The sequence below is a fragment of the Eretmochelys imbricata genome, chromosome 2 (genome assembly GCF_965152235.1).
Source record: "Eretmochelys imbricata isolate rEreImb1 chromosome 2, rEreImb1.hap1, whole genome shotgun sequence".
NCBI lineage: Eukaryota > Metazoa > Chordata > Testudines > Cheloniidae > Eretmochelys > Eretmochelys imbricata.
In genome coordinates, this window is record NC_135573.1 from 224,289,845 (window position 1) to 224,310,842 (window position 20,998).

Consider the following 20,998-nt stretch of genomic DNA (forward strand, 5'->3'; position numbering starts at 1 on the left):
ATGCATCTTATTAAGTAAGCTCTCCTTTATCCATGCCAATGACCAAAAGATTATGGTGTGGAATTCATGAGGTAAAGACAAAGATTTCAGACTTCAGATTTTAAAACCATAGCTTGGTTACATTAGTTTTTACCCCATCCCCAATTCTGTAGCTACTGTTTTGAAGTTTATCTTTGGCTATATATAAATAAAAACCAAATGCAATAAAGCATTTTCTAAAAAAAAAAACAATTCTGAAGCATAATTTGACTGAAGGATAGCTGTCAAACAAAGGAAAGTGCCATCTCCCATCTCCTGAGTTCAGCAGTGGTAATGAATGTAAAGTGCTATTTTATTCTGAAACACAACAATTTTTATATTTATTAATTTATATTTAACAGATCTGTTTCTTGTGTTTATTCAGAGTCATATTTGTTTATTTTAGTGATTAAGGCTTTGATCCTGCATTGAGCTCTGCTTGGGCAAGACTGAGGCCTAAAATCAGGTTTTACTGTTTTTCATTCCTGTTGGCCCTGCAGAGCCAACAGAGCTAAGAGCATGTGAGCAGGATTCTATTTTTTCCTAATACATCACCAACAGAATACTTAATTCTAATTAGTTACACCTGTGCATGCCCCAATAATGCAGTGCGATTACCCAGGTGTCACCCATTATTTGGCCTGCAGAAACTTTACAAATAGTAAGGATACTTGAAGAGGAAAAAACCTAGCTTGACTCTCTGAGTTTTGATTAAGTCTGCAGAGTGAACAACTGGAATATGGAAGTCACTGTGAGATGGTAAATATAGAAACCATTGATGGCATTTTTAAAAAATCACTTTTCAGTGTAGAAATGCACTTTAAAAAACACTATTTCCCGGGAAAGCGTAAGTCTCCAGATGTATTCTTTTGAAAATAGCAAAGCATTCCCACATCTGTGCCATTCATTTTAGGTGACAAATCTGAGGAACTGTCCCAGACTGAGGAGTCAATAAAGGTTTTGGAACAAACTGATAAATTAAACAGTAACAAGTCACCAAAACCAGATGGTATTCAACTAAGAGTTCTGAAGGAACTCAAATGGGAAACTACAGAACTACTAACCACGGTATGAAACCTAGCACTTAAATCAGCATCTGTACCAGATGACTGAAGGACAGCTAATTTAGCACCAATTTTTTAAAAAGACTCCAGAGGCGATCCTTGCAATTACAGGCCAGTAAGCCTAACTTCAGTATCAGGCAAATTAGTTGAAACTACAATAAAGAACAGAATTATCAGACACATAGATGAACACGAGATGTTGGGGAAGAGTCAACACGGCTTTTGTAAAGAGAACACATGCCTCACCAATCCAACAGAATTCTCTGAGGAAGGTCAACAAACTTGGACAAGGTGATCCAGTGGATACAGCATATCTGGACTTTCAGAAAGCTTTTGACAAGGTCCCTCACCAAAGACTCTTAAGCAAAGTAAGCAGTCATGGGATAAGAAGGAAGGTCATAAGTACCTAAAAGGAACCGGAGGTTCTTCAAGACGTGTGGCCGCTATTGTATTCCACATGTGGGTGCGCATTCATGCAATGCGCCAAAGTCCGGAAATATTTCCAAGCAGCGTCCGTTGACCTGCACATGCATATTGAGTCTCCTCATACTCCTGGTCCACGGTATAAAGGGCAGGAAGGAGGGCGGGTAGTGGGAATACAGATAGAGAACACACCTCTCTAAGTTACAGGTGAGTAATTTCCTCTTCTTCTTTGAGTGATGGTCCCTATGTGTATTTCACATGTGGGTGACTTATGACCAGTAATCAGTGCGGAGGTGGCATAGCCATCTGCAATACAGCGTGGTCCACGGCCATGTCCGCATCTGCCATGTGTGTTACAGTGCACCATAAACATATGGACAGAGCGCCACGTCGTGGCCTTGCAGATGTCTTGCCATGGTACATCTGCTAATGAGGCTGAGGAGGTGGCTTGCGCTCATGTAGAATAAGCTGTTACACCAGGTTGGAGTGTTCATAGCATTCCGGTATGCACACTCAGACCCATTTACAGATTCTTTGGGAAAATATGGCTTGTCCTGTTGATCTCTCTGCAACGGTTATGTAGAGTCTCGGTGACCTCCGAAAAGGTCTAGTCCTGTGCTAGTAGAACGCCAGGGCGCATTGAACATCAAGAGAGTGCAGGGCTCTGTTGGTGGGAAATTTGGATGGAACACAGGCAAGTGGATGGATTGACTGAGGTGGAATTTGGACACCACACTGGGAAGGATTTTGGGGTGTACCCTTTATGAGATCTTGGCTTGTGAAGCACCATGTCGGGAGGGTCTGCCATCATGACAGTGAGCTTGCTGACTCATCTGGCCAAGGTGACAGCAACCAGGAATGCCCCTTTCATGGGGGGGTGGGGGATGGTCATGGAGCATGTTGCCATGGGTTCGAAGGGCAGTCTTGTGAGGGCAGAAAAAACAAGGTTAAGATCCCATGGAGACAGGAGCTTCACAACTGGTGGAAAGGTGCTGAGCAAGCCCTTCATGAAGCACACAGTTGTGGGGTGTGTAAAGATGGAGGTGCCCTCCACTGGTGGGAGGAAGGCAGTAAGTGCTGCCAGGTGTACCCGGATAGAGCTGATAGCTAAGCCCGATGTTTTGAAGGTAAGTAGGTAGTCCAGCACAACTGGGATGGTCACCGTGTCCAGAGAGGAGTAATGGCCGCGAGACCACTCCAGGAAGCGCTACCACTTTGTGAGATAGCAAGTTTTCCCGCTTTGGGTAAGGATTTGTCGAACCAGGGCGGAGCACTCATGGACTATACTCAATGCCATTCTAAATACCAGGCTGTGAGGTGAAGGGAGTCCAGGCTGGGATGCCGGAGTCTGCCCCGATCTTGCATAAGGAGATCCGGGAATGCCCAGAGCCTGACTAGTCAGGCAAAAGGTTTCAGGAGGTCAGTGAACCAGAACTGCCAGGGCTAGTAGGGCACCATGAGGATGATGTTGGCCCTGTCCCAGAGAATCTTGTGAAGAACCTGAGACAGTAGAGATATGGGGGGAAAGGCACAGTGGAGGTCACCTGTCCAGGAGATGAGGAGAGCATCTCCCCAGGGCCCCTGTCTAGAGCTGCCCTGGAGCAATAGCAGGGACGTTTTTGATTCGGTTGACAGGCAAAGAGGTCCCAACAAGGGGCTCCTCGCTGGGTGAAGAGATCATTGAGGACTACATTGTGCAGTTGCCATTCATGGTCTATGTGTAGCGTTCTGCTGACTGTTGGCTAGAGAATTCTGGGTGCCCAGCAGGTATGTAGCATATATTGTCACCTGCCTCCTGATGCACCAGTTCCATAGCCGAACAGACTTAGAACAGCAGAGATGTTGTCAGAGAGAAGCTGAATGTGAAGGGACCATATCAGCGGAAGGAAGGCTTTGCAGACGAGATGGACTGCCCTGAGTTCTAGTATGTTTATGTACAACCCAGTTTGTACATAAACACTTAAGTGCAGGCTGCCATATGCCCCGAGAGAGAGAGGCATTGGCGGACCATGGTGCAAAGCCTATAGCAAAGATGAGCAATGAAGGCATTAATAGCAGAGAAATGATCCGCTGGGAGGAAGACTCGTGCAGCAATCAAATCCAGTATTGCCCCTCTGAAGTGTATTTGTTTGTGTGGGTGTCAAAATAGGTATGTCTTCGGTGACACAGATACCCAGGAATAATAGGAGGTTTTGAAGATTGCCGAGAGAGCTTTCAGCTGCAAGTGTGTCATCAGGAGCCAGTCATCCAGGTAGGGGAATACGGAGTATCCTAGGTTCCTCCTCTGGCCCACTACCACCGCAAAGACCTTCATGAATACTTGTGGTGCTGTCGCAATGCTGAATGAGAATACCTAAGATTGGAAGTGTTGGTGCCCCACCCTGAAATGCGACAGGTGGATGTCCACATGGAAGTAAAAATCTTCTATGTTGAGAGCCATGAACCATGCTCCCTGGTGGAGGTAGGGGATGATCGATGCCAGCGTTAGCATTCAAAATTAGGTCTTCCTGATAAACTTACCTAATAGTCAGAGATTGAGGAAGGGATGCTGTCCAGCGTCATTTTTCGGGATGAGGAAGTCTGGTGAATAAACACCTCTACCCCCCGGTATTGAGGAGGAATGCACTCTATTGCACCCTTAAGGACGACAGCATTTGCTTCCTTTTAAAGAATCAGTTGATGGGAGGGATCAGCAGCTGCCTGGATGACCACGTTTTTGGGAATCGGGTGCATAAATAAAAAAATTGTCCCGTCAGCCGGCACAAAATCTCTCTCTCTCTTAGGCGGCAACTTCTCCTGGCACCAGTGGGTGCTCAATCCCCCTCGCCTCTGACCCCATTCCAACCCCTTCTCCAAAGTCCCCGCCTCAACTCCACCTCCCTGCCCCTTTTGGACTCCTTCTCCAAATCCCCGACCCGGCCCCGCCTCTTCCCCCCTCCCTCCCACAGCTTGTTAGTGCTGGGAGGAGAAGCAGGGACGCAGTGTGCTCAGGGGAGGAGGTGGAGGTGAGGTGAGCTGGGGTGGTGAGCCTGGCTGCTGGTGGGTGCAGAGTACCCACCAATTTTTCCCCGTGGGTGCTCCAGCCCCGGAGCACACACTGATTAGATGCCTATGCTCTCTCTGTTCTCTTTGGTGTGGGGGCATAAAAGGCTGATGTGTGCCTCACCGATTGAGCTGGTTCTAGGATGGCCTTGTTTATCGGGAGTGCCATTCTTGAAGGTCCTTGTGGTTGGAGAATGTCCAGGAGGCGTTGTTTGGGTCCTGGACTTCCTCCAATGGAATTTGCAGGTCTGTGGCCACCCTCCTCAGCAGGTCTTGATACTGCTGGTGATGATCTGGCAGAGAGAGCAGGAGGGGGATGATTGCCTCCTCCAGTGACGAGGAGCTCCGGTTGGGACCGGCAGTACTGACTTGACATCCTCCTTTTTGTATACCGACAGTGCAGGAGGGAGTACAGGGGAAGCCTGGCAGGATCCTTGGGATGACTCCGGATGCCTTTTGTACAGGTCCCAGGGCCCCCAACAGGGCGAGAATGAGGGGTCCACTAGTCTGGGCGGGCCCCTAGGAAGGAGTACCAGGCATCCCTGGGTAGGTCGTAAGCAGGAGGATAAGGAGGTCTGAGATGTATGTCTGGGCTCCTGTGTGGCAGTGGGGATGGTGGCAGAGCCATGTCCCAGCACTCCTTGGAGTCGGAGGATGGTTCCATCAGTGGCCAGACTGTTGGTGCCTGAGGGCTGCAGTGCAGCGCATGAGAGATGGGCTTCTCTTGCAGAAGGAGCAAAGGTTCATATTCGAGTGTGGTAGTGTCCTGGATAAGAGCAGGGCCTGACAGAAGTGGAGATTGTGGATATAGTAGAATCATCTCCTCCACTGTGAGGAATGTCTCAGTGTGGCCAGGGGTCCATGGGGCACCCGGTTGAGACTCCAGAGGGACCCAGTGAAGTTGGAAGAGTTGGTCTATCCGGTAAGCGAGACAGAACCGTTGGTGTCATGCTAGCAGCCAGGTGGTCTGAATCCTTCGGTACAAGGGTGACTGCTGGTAATGATGGATTCCGCTTTCGCTTGGCTTTACCGCCCCCAGCCAAGGGGGCCTTCAGTGGCACTCCCATGGGATCTGCATTTAACGTCTCATCTGACCAGGTGTGGCATAGGGAGGGAACGCTGAGTTTATGAGCAGTCCCCTATGGGAACCTACTCTTGTGTCTCTTGTGCTTCTTGCTTTCATGATGGGGCTTGTCTCTGGGCTTCAGTGCTGGTGGGTTTTTTTGAATAATTTTTTTATTTACATAATTTATAAAATATATATATTTTACACCAAGTTTTCAGTAATAGTGTGCTGTGACACTTTTGTATTTTTATGTCTAATTTTTAGGGCTGTCAATTAATTGCAGTTAACTCACGTGATTAACTCAAAAAAATTAATCATGATTAAAAAAATTAATTGCTATTAATCGCACTGTTAAACAACAGAATACCAATTGAAATGTATTAAATATTTTTGGATGTTTTTCTACATTTTCAAATATATTAATTTCAATTACAACACAGAATACAAGGTACACAGTGCTCACTTTATATTATTTTTTATTACAAACATTTGCACTGTAAAATGATAAACAGAAGAAATGGTATTTTTCAATTCACCTCATACAAGTAATGTAGTGCAATCTCTTTATCATGAAAGTGCAACTTACAATTGTAGTTTTTTTGTTACATAACTGCACTCAAAAACAAAAAAATGTAAAACTTTGGAGCCTACAAGCCCACTCAGTCCTACTTCTTGTGCAGCTAATCACTAAAAGAAACAAGTTCATTAGATTTGCAGGAGATAATGTTGCCTGCTTCTTAATTACCTCACCTGAAAGTGAGAACAGGAGTTCACATGGTACTGTTATAGCTGGCGTTGCAAGATATTTATGTGCCAGATGCGCTAAAGATTCATATAGAATCATAGAATATCAGGATTGGAAGGGACCTCAGGAGGTCATCTAGTCCAACCCCCTGCTCAAAAGCAGGACCAATCCCCAACTAAATCATCCCAGCCAGGGCTTTGTCAAGCCTGACCTCAAAAACTTCTAAGGCAGGAGATTCCACCACCTCCCTAGGCAACGCATTCCAGTATTTCACCACCCTCCTAGTGAAAAAGTTTTTCCTAATATCCAACCTAAACCTCCCCTACTGCAACTTGAGACCATTACTCCTTGTCCTGTCCTCTTCCACCACTGAGAATAGTCTAGAACCATTCTCTCTGGAACCACCTCTCAGGTAGTTGAAAGCAGCTATCAAATCCCCCCTCATTCTTCTCTTCTGCAGACTAAACAATCCCAGTTCCCTCAGCCTCTCCTCATAACTCATGTGTTCCAGACCCCTAATCATTTTTGTTGCCCTTCGCTGGACTCTTTCCAATTTATCCACATCCTTCTTGTAGTGTGGGGCCCAAAACTGGACACAGTACTCCAGATGAGGCCTCACCAATGTCGAATAGAGGGGGATAATCACGTCCCTCGATCTGCTCGCTATGCCCCTACTTATACATCCCAAAATGCCATTGGCCTTCTTGGCAACAAGGGCACTCTGCTGACTCATATCCAGCTTCTCGTCCACTGTCACCCCTAGGTCCTTTTCCGCAGAACTGCTGCCTAGCCATTCGGTCCCTAGTCTGTAGCTGTGCATTGGGTTCTTCCGTCCTAAGTGCAGGACCCTGCACTTATCCTTATTGAACCTCATCAGATTTCTTTTGGCCCAATCCTCCAATTTGTCTAGGTCCCTCTGTATCCTATCCCTGCCCTCCAGCGTATCTACCACTCCTCCCAGTTTAGTATCATCCGCAAATTTGCTGAGAGTGCAATCCACACCATCCTCCAGATCATTTATGAAGATATTGAACAAAACCGGCCCCAGGACCAACCCCTGGGGCACTCCACTTGACACCGGCTGCCAACTAGACATGGAGCCATTGATCACTACCCGTTGAGCCCGACAATCTAGCCAACTTTCTACCCACCTTATAGTGCATTCATCCAGCCCGTACTTCTTTAACTTGCTGACAAGAATACTGTGGGAGACTGTGTCAAAAGCTTTGCTAAAGTCAAGATACAATACATCCACTGCTTTCCCTTCATCCACAGAACCAGTAATCTCATCATAGAAGGCGATTAGATTAGATTAGATTGATGGATTGATTAGATAGATTAGATTGATGGATATCAAATGGAGATGCCATGTATATCATACACTTCTTTTCTTTTTTGTTCGATTGTTTTTTAAATATACCTGCCCTTTAACTTACCATGAGTTAAAAAAAAATCTTACTTTTCAAGTAAAAAGACCTGGCATATTACATGTCTTCTAGATGATATGAAGTTAGAAGTAAACATGCAACCAGTACCTTTTTCAAATCCCACATGGACACAGGGCTTTACTGACTGCTCTGCCTCCGCCTCCCATAGAACAGTTTTAGAAGAAGGAGGGTCTTTCCCAGGTCTATCCAGTAATCCAAGGACATGAAGACCAATCGTTTCTTCTACAGCTACAGTTGTCTTCACAACCTCTAACAGAATCTTCAGGAGTCTGTTGTTAGCCTTCTGTAGAGCATGCCTGTACATATAAATGAAATAGAAACTAATCAAAACATTTTTTCCCCTCACATTCTATTTTGTGGGGCCAAAACCAGGTCCCACTGAAGACTATGAAAGTTTTGCTATTGATTCAGCGATATTAGGATTTTGGTTTAAGATAGGAAAGTACATAAGTCACATAAATGCTACATCAGCACATCTATATTAGTCCATACTCAATCAATTAAAAATATATTACATACTGTTATATTAAATAACTACAAAAAGCTATAATTATGAGGAAAAACTTCCTAGTAATTCTTTTTGTAAATACAGATAGCAGTGCCATGTTTGTAGGCATTCACATTTTAAGCCCTTCCTCCTTATCAGGTTTCATATGGATTGGCCAGTGATGCACTATTGCTCTGTAAAACACAAGTAAAGACTACATGGATAGTCTGCCTAGTGAAAACAATGCAGAATTCTCCAACTTGAATATTTGTGTCTAGGTACATGGACCCTTTAGGATGCTTCTAGTGTCTGAAACTACTGCTTCTCACTAGCCTACACGTCACATTGGCTCAACAATGATGTGAGATTTGTACTTCAGACAAAGTACTTTTGGCTAATATTACCAAAAAAGATAAACCATAACTTTTGTCCTTTGCAAAGCAGTGTAATATTAAAGTAGAATTTGTATTAGTTCTGTGCAAAGTTACTGACAACGTCCATAAAACAGAGTAAAATGTAACCTCACACCAGTTCTGTAAAAATCACAAAACTTCAGTCTCTTCACAAAAAAATATTTGTTATCATTTAATAAAAGTGAAGTTTGTCTTCTCCTCAACTGTCTTTCTTCCCCACTGAAATACGCCTTGATGGGCCAAATGCAAACAATTAAAAAAAAAATCCTATTCCATGTGGAGTTGTACAACAGAAGGCTGATATACCACAGCCACAAATGGTTCGTTGACAACGAAGTAAGGATTAACGGAAGCTACTTTGCATATCCACTACCCACTCTGACACAGGCAGATTACAGCCCTTTTGGATGAACAGTATGGGACCCAACAACAACATTCTAAGCACTGTGCAGTTCCATGAGCACAAGGTCAACCAGAAGGGAACTTCTTTAAAGTAAAGTCCTGCTCTGAAAAATGACTGTTAAAAATGACATTTTGAGACATCACATGTGTCAAGAACCACAGGTTTCCTTAACACATTTCTTAATTTACAAGTAAAAATACATTTTTTTCTACCATCCCTTCAAAACCAACCCTTCAAAAACCAGTGAAGCTGGGTCCTTTCCCTTCATACACATCCATGTCTGTGTTGGCTCAGCAGTGCTATTAGGAGTTAAAAACAGTCAACATTTATTTTTGACATTAAATTAAGCAACTATGACTCAGAATACACAGAAGGGGGTGAATGAAATCCTAACTGCACTGAAGTCAATGGGAGCTTTGCCACTGACTTAACTGGGGCCAGTATTTTACCCCAGGAGTAGACCTGCAGAGTAAAGTATTTTTATAATCACTTTAAAAAGCAGAACTATAAAAGTTATTAAAGGTCATGGTTATAGTTTGAGTTTCTTAGAGCAGTGGTTTTCAAACTGTTTTCATTTGTGGAACCACAACAATTTTTGAATGGAGGTGCAGACCCCTTTGGAAAACTTAGACTTAGTTTGTGGAGCCCCCCAGGGGTCTGTGGGCCACAGATTGAAAGCCACTGCCTGAGAGGTTCCTCACATGAGGAAAAAGAAATTTGCTAGTTGCACAACTTGGACAACATGAAAATAAATATTATTGTCCAGCTATGATAATATATGATGATAATAAAGCAGCACAAATTATTTTATTTTGCACTGGAAACATGTACTTTGAAAATATAGACCACATCAGTCTGCTCATTTATATACGATGGCTACATAATTATAAAATAAACATTAGTTTATTTACATCAGTACAGTATACTAACTATATTTCATACACTTCACTTTTTCAAAGAATGACTGTGCTTCATTATGATGGGGAGCCAACACCTTAGTGGCCACGATTACACATGCAGGCTGAGGAAGGAGATTGGGAGAATGTGGTAGGGTTGGAAGTCAGAAATTAGAGATGGGGAAAATGACACAACTCAAGATGAATTTATGTTTAAAATGCAGCCTTTGACTTTATAACAATAAATGTAATTTATGGAGGTTTTGCAAGAATATTATATTGGTAGCTTAATATAAAACGAACAGCAAAATTTGTGCACAAAAGATAGTTAAATTACACAGACGATATTTTTTGAAAATGTCTAAGTTATGCCATGTAGTATAAGCAATATTTAAAATTACATAATGACATTGAAAAATAGGCTATTGTGTTTCTGGTGAGCATCTTTGTATTTATTTATTGTAAAAGTTTACATAAAAAGTTCAAGATAAAGAATATTCAAAGATAACTGGGACACTGACAAAAATCAATGTAAAAATATATATTGCCCTATATAGTATATGAAATGGATAGGAAAATGTGCAAACATCAAAAAATCCTTATTTGCCATTATATAGCTACACAGAAAAGGCTGAGTTTCAGGTAGAGTACACAACCCAAGCAGTATGTAAGGAATGTGTGGCATAAGCCAAGAAATAGCCGTATAAATTCCAATGATTGGAATATGATTTAAATGCTTGATTCAACTACTTGGAGTAAATAGCCTCAGAACATCATTTTCAAGACCATTTTTAAGAAATCCAATTTTATAATATAGCCGTTCAAATAAAACAGTACGAAAGTGACAAATTATTTAGCTTCACTCAAAAAGCATCGAGGTTTGGATTCTATATTGACTTATTATAAATTTTTATTACATATGACTGATACATCAGATAATTATATGATTCACAAAGCTATAAATACAGAAACTTTGAATTAAAGAAAGTCTGGATTTAACAAGTACAAGCTCTGAATACCTTTCTTTTGAAAGAATATCTGAAGATATTTCTTCAGGCTTTCCTCCTCTGTCTTCACCCTCAAAGGTGTACTCTTTTGATTCAGTCTGGCTTTCATTTTCATTCTGAGTAAGTATTTGCAAAGGTAGAGAAGACAAAAAAGACAAAAATCCTGTCATGTTGGAATCAACATTGTATTCTGATACATGGTTACATTACGAAATTAAAATATTTATGCAAAAATTACATATTGTTTGAAATAAAACTATCCCTTTCCATGAAATTGCAGGCATCCAGGAAAGATAAGAAGTACAGAACACATTAATCTGTAGATGGAAAAAACATGACAGATCTAAGCCAGAGCCTGTTAAAATGAAGTTTGTTATGCTAAATAAACAGTTTCTGGGTTCTCTGTTGAATGTTGCTATAGCAACATTAAAATTTGAGTTTACTTAAAGTAAAAAGATAGGCAGCTAAACTCCACCTCCTCATTATTTAACCAACCCATAAGGCAGCAGACAAAAGAAATCCTACTGCATTTACATTCCATGGCTCCTAAAGTAGCCAAAGTCCATATTTACCTGTGTTTGCGTACTATTGTTGCATAGCTCACAATGCAACTTCTCTCTTCCGGGTACAGAATGTTGCTTTAACAATTCTAGTTCCTCTAAAAGCATTCTCTCTCTCTCTGTAACCAAGTTGTCATTCTCCACTGAGACACTCTAAAAATGAAATTTCATAAGGACATACTATGAATAATAGAAGGAAAGCATTAACATTAGGCAGGTTTTTAATCTTCAGGTATGAGTGATTTCTGGCACTTCCAATACTCAACATATTTTGCACCAGGAAAATACAGCTCCTTTTGTTAAGTGGTTAAAAGCAAATTTAAAGCTTTCTGAAACTGAGAGCTAACTGGCCGTTTTGGTAGCTTAAGTATATCTAAGATTTTCATATAAATCTTTAAGTACTTCTTTTAAAGCACTATATTTACACTGGAAGTTACAAGTTTAACTTCATAATATATATATTATATATACACTGTAGTATAATATTGAGGATGGAAGATAAGACTATCCAAATAATATGTCCTTTTTATAAAAGATCTTCATAAAGGTGAAAGAATATAGTATAACAAACTAATTACAGCTGAGGGTAAAAACAGGGAAGGAGATTTCTAATAATCAGGGGAGCAAGACTCTGGAATAGCCTGCCAATAGGAGTAGGGGGCAAACAACCTAACTCAGCGTTTCTCAAAATGGGGTCTGTGGACCCCGTTGATCAACTCCTCCCTCAACTCCTCCCCCTCCCTCCCTGCACCTCCTGCACACTGGAGAACAGCTTGCAGGAGATACTGGGAGGGAGGAGGAGGAGCAGAGCCGGGGTGCACTTAGGGGAGGAGGCGGAAATAGAGCTTGATAAATTTATGAACTGGATTAAGTGACTGGGTTGCCTACTGGAGACTGGACTTTATGATCAGGGAGGTCCCTTCCAGTGCTATGGTCCAAATTTAGAGGAGCTAGAAGTATTCCTGATTTAATAATTATATATTAATTCTAACATAGATCTCATGGCAAAAACATCCTTTACATTAAAACAGAGGAGCTAACGACCTAAATTACACAAGTACTCTCTCCCCCCAGGGTTAGAAGTTTCAGCTCCCGCAATGTATAGATGTGAGTGTAAGGAGACAGAAGAGGCAGTGCAGAGGAGGGGAAGATATCGGTACCCCAGAGGAACAATTCCAGGACAATGGATAGTAAGAGGTCCAGAAATAGGCTAAAGGATAAGCAGGCCTGCCAACCACACCCCTGAAGTTGCAGAAAGGAGAAGCAGGCTTACCAGCCACCTACAACCACAATGATTGGGAACAGCAGGTCACTATTACACTCCCCTCCCCCCCCCACAAAAAGCAGACAGAAGGTAGACAGAGGAAAAACCTAGTATGGGAGGAGCATAAGGCATCAGGTGGAACCTTCTAAGTATAGTAGAACAGAACTGAAGAACTTTAGGGTTTTCCTCTCACTATTTTCTCGTATATTTTTGTAATGTTACATTGTTCAGATAACGCATCAAATACATATACATGCACTGTCAATGTAATATGTGAGTCTGTGAATGTACGATTGGACGGATTGTTTTGAGTTTTGTCCTTAATCTGGTAAGAGACAAAATCTAATTTCTGAGACCCCGATAATTAAGAGGAGTTCCTTTAACATACCTTTTTATGGAGATTGTATGGGTTTGGGACACTGGATTCTAGGGTGGCTATACTTTAGAAATGCAAAAAATATAGTAAACATACATCCTTGCCTCTCCCACTTAAATAATTTGTACTTTACAAAGCCAAGCTCCTTACAGTCCAATGGAATGAAGGAGGACATCTTTTGGCTGCTGGGAAGCAGAACAGAGAGAGTACACTCTTGCTCATAATGGTTTCTTTCTTCCCTAGGGAATATTAACCCTTCTCCCACCAGTGCATGGAAGCTCCTTGCAGCTTCCACAACACCAGATCCAATCAGGCAGATCACAGAGTCTCCTGTAATTGGTACTCTTCTCATTTTATCTGAGACCCAGGTGGAAGCAGCATATAATGCAGTGGAAGAGCAATGTGAACCAGCTTTTTACACCACAAGACAGGGCATCTGGCTTGAGATAAAAGGGAGCATGAGGGAAGAAATATGGCATTAGAGGCAGTAACAGAGTTGGCTCAGTGCAGGCCACTCTTGGAATGCCCCACTCCATACATGATCCAAGTTTGGACTGTGAACAGTCATTCCTGGGAACACTGTGCCAACGATAGCAGCGAGGACAGGGCACTAAAAGAAGCAATGGATTACTACTCCACTGACAACAATCACTGGGTGGGTCAATTAATGATAACCCTCTGGGACCAGACTTACACAGAGGGAAGTTAATGGAAGCTGGCCCCAGAAACCTCATGCCCTTGACTTGGTAGGCTTCACTGTACAGACAGTGGCAGGAGATCAGGCTGCTAAATGTCTTCCCAGCAACAATAAGATGGTTGAACTGCTTGAGGCTCCAACCAAGACTAGTCCATGACAGTTTAGGGCTGATTGTGGTGAGAACTCTTTTTTTTAAAAAGGCAAGATCAGCTGTCAGTCCACTCTTCTGCCCTGCCATTGCCCCAGACCCTACATTACCTCAGCTAATTGAACTTTAAGTCTATCAAGCTCTGCTAGGAGTTGTTCTTGATTTTCTTTTTGCCATTCCATTTGCTGCATATGCCCCTGTCTCAATAGTTCTGTTGCCTGCTGATGTTCCTGATATTGTCGTACAAGTTCCTGCCGCATGTCTTCCAAACGCTCTTCATATAGCAACAGCTGACTTGAGGTTTCTGTACTGGATGTTGCCATCTCATGATAGGGCTGTAATATTTGAATTGTTATTAGCATTTTATATGCAGGTACATATATGAAATGGTTAAACAATTTTTCAAAAAGATTTGCACAAATCAAAACATCTATCATCCAAGAAATCAACTTGTTGCCTGCTTCTTGGAAGGACAAATGCTAAAGAATCACATACTCCCAACTAAGAGACAGTACACAGATGTAATGATGTAATGTTCCAAAACAAAGAAAAATATTAAGCTCTGTTTAATATTTTGGGGTTGGTGAGAGAGAGCAGGGATTTCATATACAAAGTTCTATCCAAGTAACATTAATATCCCTGCCCTTATCTCCAACCTTCCTCATTGCAACCTCCTGCACTCAGGCTTTGCACTTTTATCTTCCTCGTCTCAAATCTATCGAAAATGCGACCGCTGAATCACCTTCCTTGGACCACATCTCATATACTCTTCTTTATTTCTCTGTACTTTTCTCTTCCCTTTTTCTTCTGAATAAAATTAATGTTTCTCTTCTTCAGTTTCAAAGCACTTCACAAGTCAACTCCTACCTATTACTCTCCTCTTCTCCTCTCTACTGCTTCTTTTGTTCTCCAAAAGCATCGCTCCTAGCTGTTCCCTTTGTGTGTGTGACTCACTTCTGACTAACTGCTTTCTCATACACTTTTCCATACCTGGGATAGATCCCAATTCATATTTTCAAAAGCCTCCTCATATTCAACATTCAAAAATATCCATATGGCCTACTACTTGCATGAGGTACTCCAGTTACAGTTTTTGTTTATATCTGAAATGTGCCCATTGCAACTACACATTCCTCTGTTTTTGTATTGTAGTCTTCTGTTTTGTCAAGCAACAAAACTGCCTGTGCTCTTATACCTTGAATAGAGATGGGTGAAATTTGTTGACTTTTCCAATTAAATTTTTTCCAATGAAAAATGCATTTTTGTTTCAACCAAAACATTTTGCAAATTCATGTCCATTTCAGTTAATTGCATGAGTGCAAAAAAAATTAGGAGGAGGTGCCCTCCCTCCTTATATCCAAGAGCCCCATGATTAGGGACTTGAACCCAGGTCTCACATATCCCAGGTGAGTGCCTTAACAACAATTGTATTGGGTATTCTGAGCTGGGTCTCTCTCAGTCTCTCCAGTTGAAGCTGTTCCACTTTGTATAAATAATTAATTTCACTGGAGCAAGGACTGGAACCCAGAAGTTCCCACTCCCAGGTGAGTGCCCGAGCAACAAGGCTATAGAGTCATTACCACTCTCTGCTCCAATGAATGTTTAAGAATTGTACACAAAGTGCAACAACTTCAACAGAAGAGACTAAGAGAGACCCATTACAGAATAGCTAATAGCCTAGTGGTTAGGGCACTCACCAGGAATAAGAGAGACCTGGGTTTGAAGTCCCTGCTCAAAAGCAGTGATTTGAACTTGTATCTCCTACATGAGTGCCCTTGCCTCCGAGTTATTGGGAGCCTCCTCCATTTTCTGAGTGGTGCCTATGTCCCCTTGTAAATACAGCCCTTCATTTTCTTTGCTTTTATTAAAAAATACAGTCATAGATGCCAGATCTATTAAAACCAAATCCTTCATTTTGAACACATTTTGTTTGACCCAAAACAATTTTTTTCTCATTTTTCTATTCATTGAAAATTCTAATAAATTTAGGTTTTGGGTTGACCTGAAACAATATTTTTCCCAATTTTCTGGAACTGCCAGCAAACCAAAACATCAGTTATTCACACAGCTCTAACTTTTAAGTCTTCAGGACAGCGTATAAAGTATTTGTTTGGCTGAGTTCTCCTATTGTACACTGTTGTTTATAGTGATAAATTAGTATTTGAAAAATGTACATTCTATGTTCAAGTGACAACGACAGACATTAGAATATAGATAATGCTTGCACCATGCACTCATAACAAGAGTTGATCATGCACATTTCATGTTATTTAAAATTATATGGAAGAGTGAGCATTTTACAATTCCAACTTTATGCTCTTTAGGACACGATCTTTGTAAAAATATGAATTTCAGAAGCTCTTTTCTGCAAATACTTATCTTTACAAGTAGAATACAGAACATAAATTTGTTTAGAACTTTAAACATTGTATAGAAACTGAGATTTCAAATCTCAAAACACAGTTTCCAAAGAACAAATTCACTACTCTATAAAAAATTATTAAATCTCAATCCAGTTATGAATGAATATATGAGAATCCTACCACTCAAAATTTATATACAGTGCTATCAGATTTTAATGAAGACTAGGCTAGCTAAGTTTCACTGGTTCCTTTCTGTAGGTGGAAGGGTTACTTATTTGAAATACAAAATTTAGATTAATTATAATTCCACCTATATAATGCTTTACAACTAGAGAATTGTTGTCAGACACGTTTATTTTTTTCCTGTCTCTTATTCCCTGATATATAGTATTCAGAGGACTCACTATCTTGACATTGTAATCTCTGTTGTAAAAAAAGGAGGTGGAAATAACTCCAGCCAATTCTTAATTATCAAGCTTTCTCACTAATCAGTGGTGCTGACCGTCCCCTAAAACTGAACCTAATGAGCTCCCAGCTGTACAAATATCAATAGTTTCCACCCTAGGAAGAAGAACATACAATTTTGATTAAATCTAAACCCACGGAAATATTATAAAAAATTGGAAAAACGAAACTTTTAACACCAATTTCCATGCTTAGTTACTTAAAAGTGGATTGTGTACAGGGAAGCTGGCTGAGATTTCTGTTACAGACATAGCTTAACCTTTTGCTATGAACATTTTCCAGGTATCCGTTTTTCCACATATTTATTTCAGTTTTCTCCAGGACATATACTGCCTCTGTCTCCATGATTCCAAAAAGAAGTACAACAGGATAATTTTGCTATTTAAGCTGGTGAAGGGACACAGTCTGAGGGGACTGTAAAAGATATGCACCCTCCTACACTGTGCGTAGCTCCACTCTGCAGACAATCCATATGTGGCAGCACACAATGAGTGAGCATAACACGGGGCAGAGGACCCTCAGCTTTGTGGATCTTACAATCTTATCTCTTTCAGAATGGAGTGAGTTGAATAACCTATCTTTGTCATTGAGCTGCAGTAGCCCTGTAAACACAATAGGGTAAAAATTTCCCCACCTTCACTTTGTAAATTGCCAAATGCCTGGCTATTAGGATTGAATGGCGGGCTCTGTACATACCTCTCCTCCCCCAGAGATTATTAAAAATAATATATTTTAGCTATCACTTTTATCCTTTCAGATGATGTCCCCTATATATCAAGAGGGACATGGGTGGGTTAAAATAATACGTTTACACAATTTTATCCCCTTTATATAGGTTTCATGTGTCACTAGTAAGATGTATTTATTGATATTAAAATAATTTTTAAAAATCAAGCTAGTTTTTCCACTGTTTATGCCATTCTTACTTTTTTGAATTTCACAAGCTTTGATCATGAAAATGGATTAGTCATTTTCAGTATATTCAGTTTTATTTTCCAGTTCTCATAGATTAGTGTAATGCTACAATATTTAGGTTAAAACACAGCACACAAGTTGCTAAATAAAATATTAATTTTCATAGAATTAAAATAAATCATAACATTTCTGTTAAAATTAACTCTTTTCCATTTACAATTTTTTAAAACCCCATCACTTTAGGCCTAAATTACCTAGTAGTACTGGGGGGGAAAAGCAAAAGATTTTCTCAGGTGGATGTTTATATACTTACTGATATTTCCTTCACTACTTTTACTGGAAACCTCATTTCATTCTTGCTCAGTTCTAGTATGTAACCAGGCTTAACCCTTGATTCAAGTTGTTCTTCAAGAGAAGAAATCTCACTGGACTCTTCACTCAGCTCCTTGCTAAGTGGTTTAAATTCTTCTGCATGTTTAATGTCTGCTTTCTTCTCCTTAATAAGATGGTTGTCTAGCTCATCTTCAGTGCACTTCTTCCTACTTTCAAAACATTCTTCCTTTTTATGAACAATTTTTGTTTGTGCTACCAATAGTGCTGATTCTTCCTCTTGTCTAGCCATTCTTGCCAGTTCAGTCTGTTGGGCAAATGCTACACTCATTGACACAATAACCTGAAAAAAATAAAAACAACCTTTAGAAGTTCATACATAGCAGCGTCTACAACTGTAGAAGAAAACTAGTTGCTACCCATCAATAATATGAATAAATAAATTTTACATGGAAATAAATACATTTAAAAGGTAAAAAAGCAACACAGTTAGCAAATAAAATTCATATTTTTAAATATGCTATTATAAAGTGAGATATATTATTGGAAATACAACAATCTATAGTATTTGAAGCTATAACCTCCCATTGCCTGAATTCCCCAGGATGACTACAAGCCATATGATAAGTTATTACTTTATTAGTTCTACATTTATCTCCTATTAATCTCACTGAGTGATTTCCCCCGCTTGTTTTTTTTTCTATTTCTGCTGTCTCATAATGAAAGGAGATGAATTATTTTTTCACTATAACCTTCATGTACTTATGGAGAGTACAAGATCAGAAAATAAATTCTGCAATGATGAGAGATATTTCTTTTCATCAGCAGTATGACAAAACTGACATAGTGGAGATTGTATAAAGAACTTAAATGGAACATTTCACATTTTACAGAAAGCTACTTTACCTAGTTGATGTCTAAGAAAATATCTGCAACTATGACAACAGATTTTGAAGAAAGTGGCAAGACATTCAATCCCTCACCCTTCCCGATTTTCATAAATAATTTGTAATGGTGAGGATAAGATAGTTTGGCTGAATGAAGATCCAGACTCTTAAAGGATATGAGGATTGATAGATCAGACATACTATGTGTCTTGCTACTTTCTTCAAAACCTTTTGTTATAGTTGCAGATGTTTTCCTAGACATCAACTGGATAAAGTGGCTTTCTGTAAAATGTGAAATGTCTCATTTAAGTTCTTTATACAATCTCCACTAGAGTCCTCATCCTCTAAGGAAACCTGCACAACATTTTCAAAAGACAAGCCTGGGAGCTTACAGTCATAACTCATGGACTGAACACAGACACTGGATTTATGGCTTATTACAACAATCTGTAACCCACTAACACCCTCTTTTTGCCCTTAGACTGTTAATGGGCCACTGTACCTTGAATGGTCCCTCAGAATATGTCCTAACTACTTATGCTTAGAACCCTGCATCGATACAAAAATGTGGATCCGCATCTGATGTGCTTCCATGATAATTAACTTGTATGTGACCCGCGATCTGCACTCCACCTTTTATAAGCATCTGCATCCACACCAGCACCCGCACCCTATCTCACAGTTAGAGCCCTGCCCGCAGTGCTTAATTTTTAATGAAAGAGGTGCCAGGGCTCAGCCTTGGCAAGGCCTGGCGCAAATTAAACACTGCAGCTGGAGCCACAGCCTCCCCATGCCAGGAAGTAACAGCTGGAGCTGCAGCCTCCTTGCATGCGGGAGCTGACAGACTCAAAGGAGTAAGTCGGTGCCAGGGCTATGACCTGCTATGCCGAGAGATGCTGGGGCTCAGCCCTGGCAAGCCCCAGCACAAATTAAGCACTGCCTGTGCAGATACAAAAATTTGGATCTGCATCCGATTCACAAAGATGGTAAATAATACAACATCATCCGTCTCCATCGATGCAGATATCCATGGATATAAGCGGATATACATGGATTTGCAGGGCTCTACTTATGCAAAACAATCTGCTCCCCTTTGCATTTAGCCGTGATGCTCGGAGTATCTGTCCCAGAGCTAAAGAAGAGCTGTGTGTGGCTCAAAAGCTTGTCTCTCTTCTACTAACAGAAGTTGGTCCAATAAAAGATATTACCTCATCCACATTGTCTCTCTAATGAAAATACAGTCAGTTGGTGCACAAGGAGAAAATGTATTCACATTGTACAGATATACGGAAAAGTAAATCAGTTCTCTTCTCCTTTTATAAAAATAAAAATTAATAAAAATGGAACAAACCAGGTAAGCAGCCCAAGTATTCTAAACTTAGCTAAGTTTCCAGTCAACTGTAATCATACACCTCTTTCAAAAAAATTGGATTAGACTGATTAAGTTGCTCTTTTCCTTTACGGAGAAGATTTTGAGAGGGTTATACAGAGGATTTTAGGGGCAGGACCCCCTGGAAGATGGGTATTGGTTAAGAAAGTAAAAGGATTAACTGGTGTATGCTAAAGGAATGAGTGAAAAAAGAAAAATAAAGCGGATTAGTATGGGCCTACTTATCACGTTAAGCTTGTGTCAAAAGCAGAAGATTCCCTACAGGCTTTGAAAGGTTCTCCCTTGTTAAGAATCAGAAAAAGATAGTTTCCCATAAATAAATATAACTATAACAATATATTTGTTCTGTAATTTTCTGAATAGTAAAAAACAGTAAATAAAACCACATTATACATGTTTAAAAAGTTGTTACTATAAAGTTATACCTTAGCTATTTCTTCTTCTAATCTTCCTTGGTACTGTTTTTCCAACAGCTGAATAATGTCCATATCACCTTTTGATTCCATTTTACTAGGAAACTGTAAGGAAAAAATATGAAATATTAATTCATGGTTTCTTGCTTTTACTTTCTCAATTCTACAAGTTTCAGCT

The 20,998-nt window shown here is 40.5% G+C and overlaps 1 protein-coding gene across 8 annotated transcripts in view; it reads right to left on the bottom strand.

Moving 5' to 3' along the window:
* AKAP9 (A-kinase anchoring protein 9) overlaps positions 1-20,998 on the bottom strand; it is a 203,337-nt gene that overhangs the window by 67,995 nt on the left and 114,344 nt on the right. For all 8 annotated transcript variants that reach the window (XM_077808122.1, XM_077808119.1, XM_077808120.1 and 5 more), the window contains 6 exons: positions 20,833-20,925; positions 18,114-18,473; positions 14,168-14,392; positions 11,585-11,725; positions 11,025-11,128; positions 7,894-8,102 (listed from right to left, as the gene is read on the bottom strand). In XM_077808122.1, the coding sequence (XP_077664248.1) occupies positions 7,894-8,102; positions 11,025-11,128; positions 11,585-11,725; positions 14,168-14,392; positions 18,114-18,473; positions 20,833-20,925 (1,132 nt within the window). The remainder of the gene's footprint in view (positions 1-7,893; positions 8,103-11,024; positions 11,129-11,584; positions 11,726-14,167; positions 14,393-18,113; positions 18,474-20,832; positions 20,926-20,998) is intronic.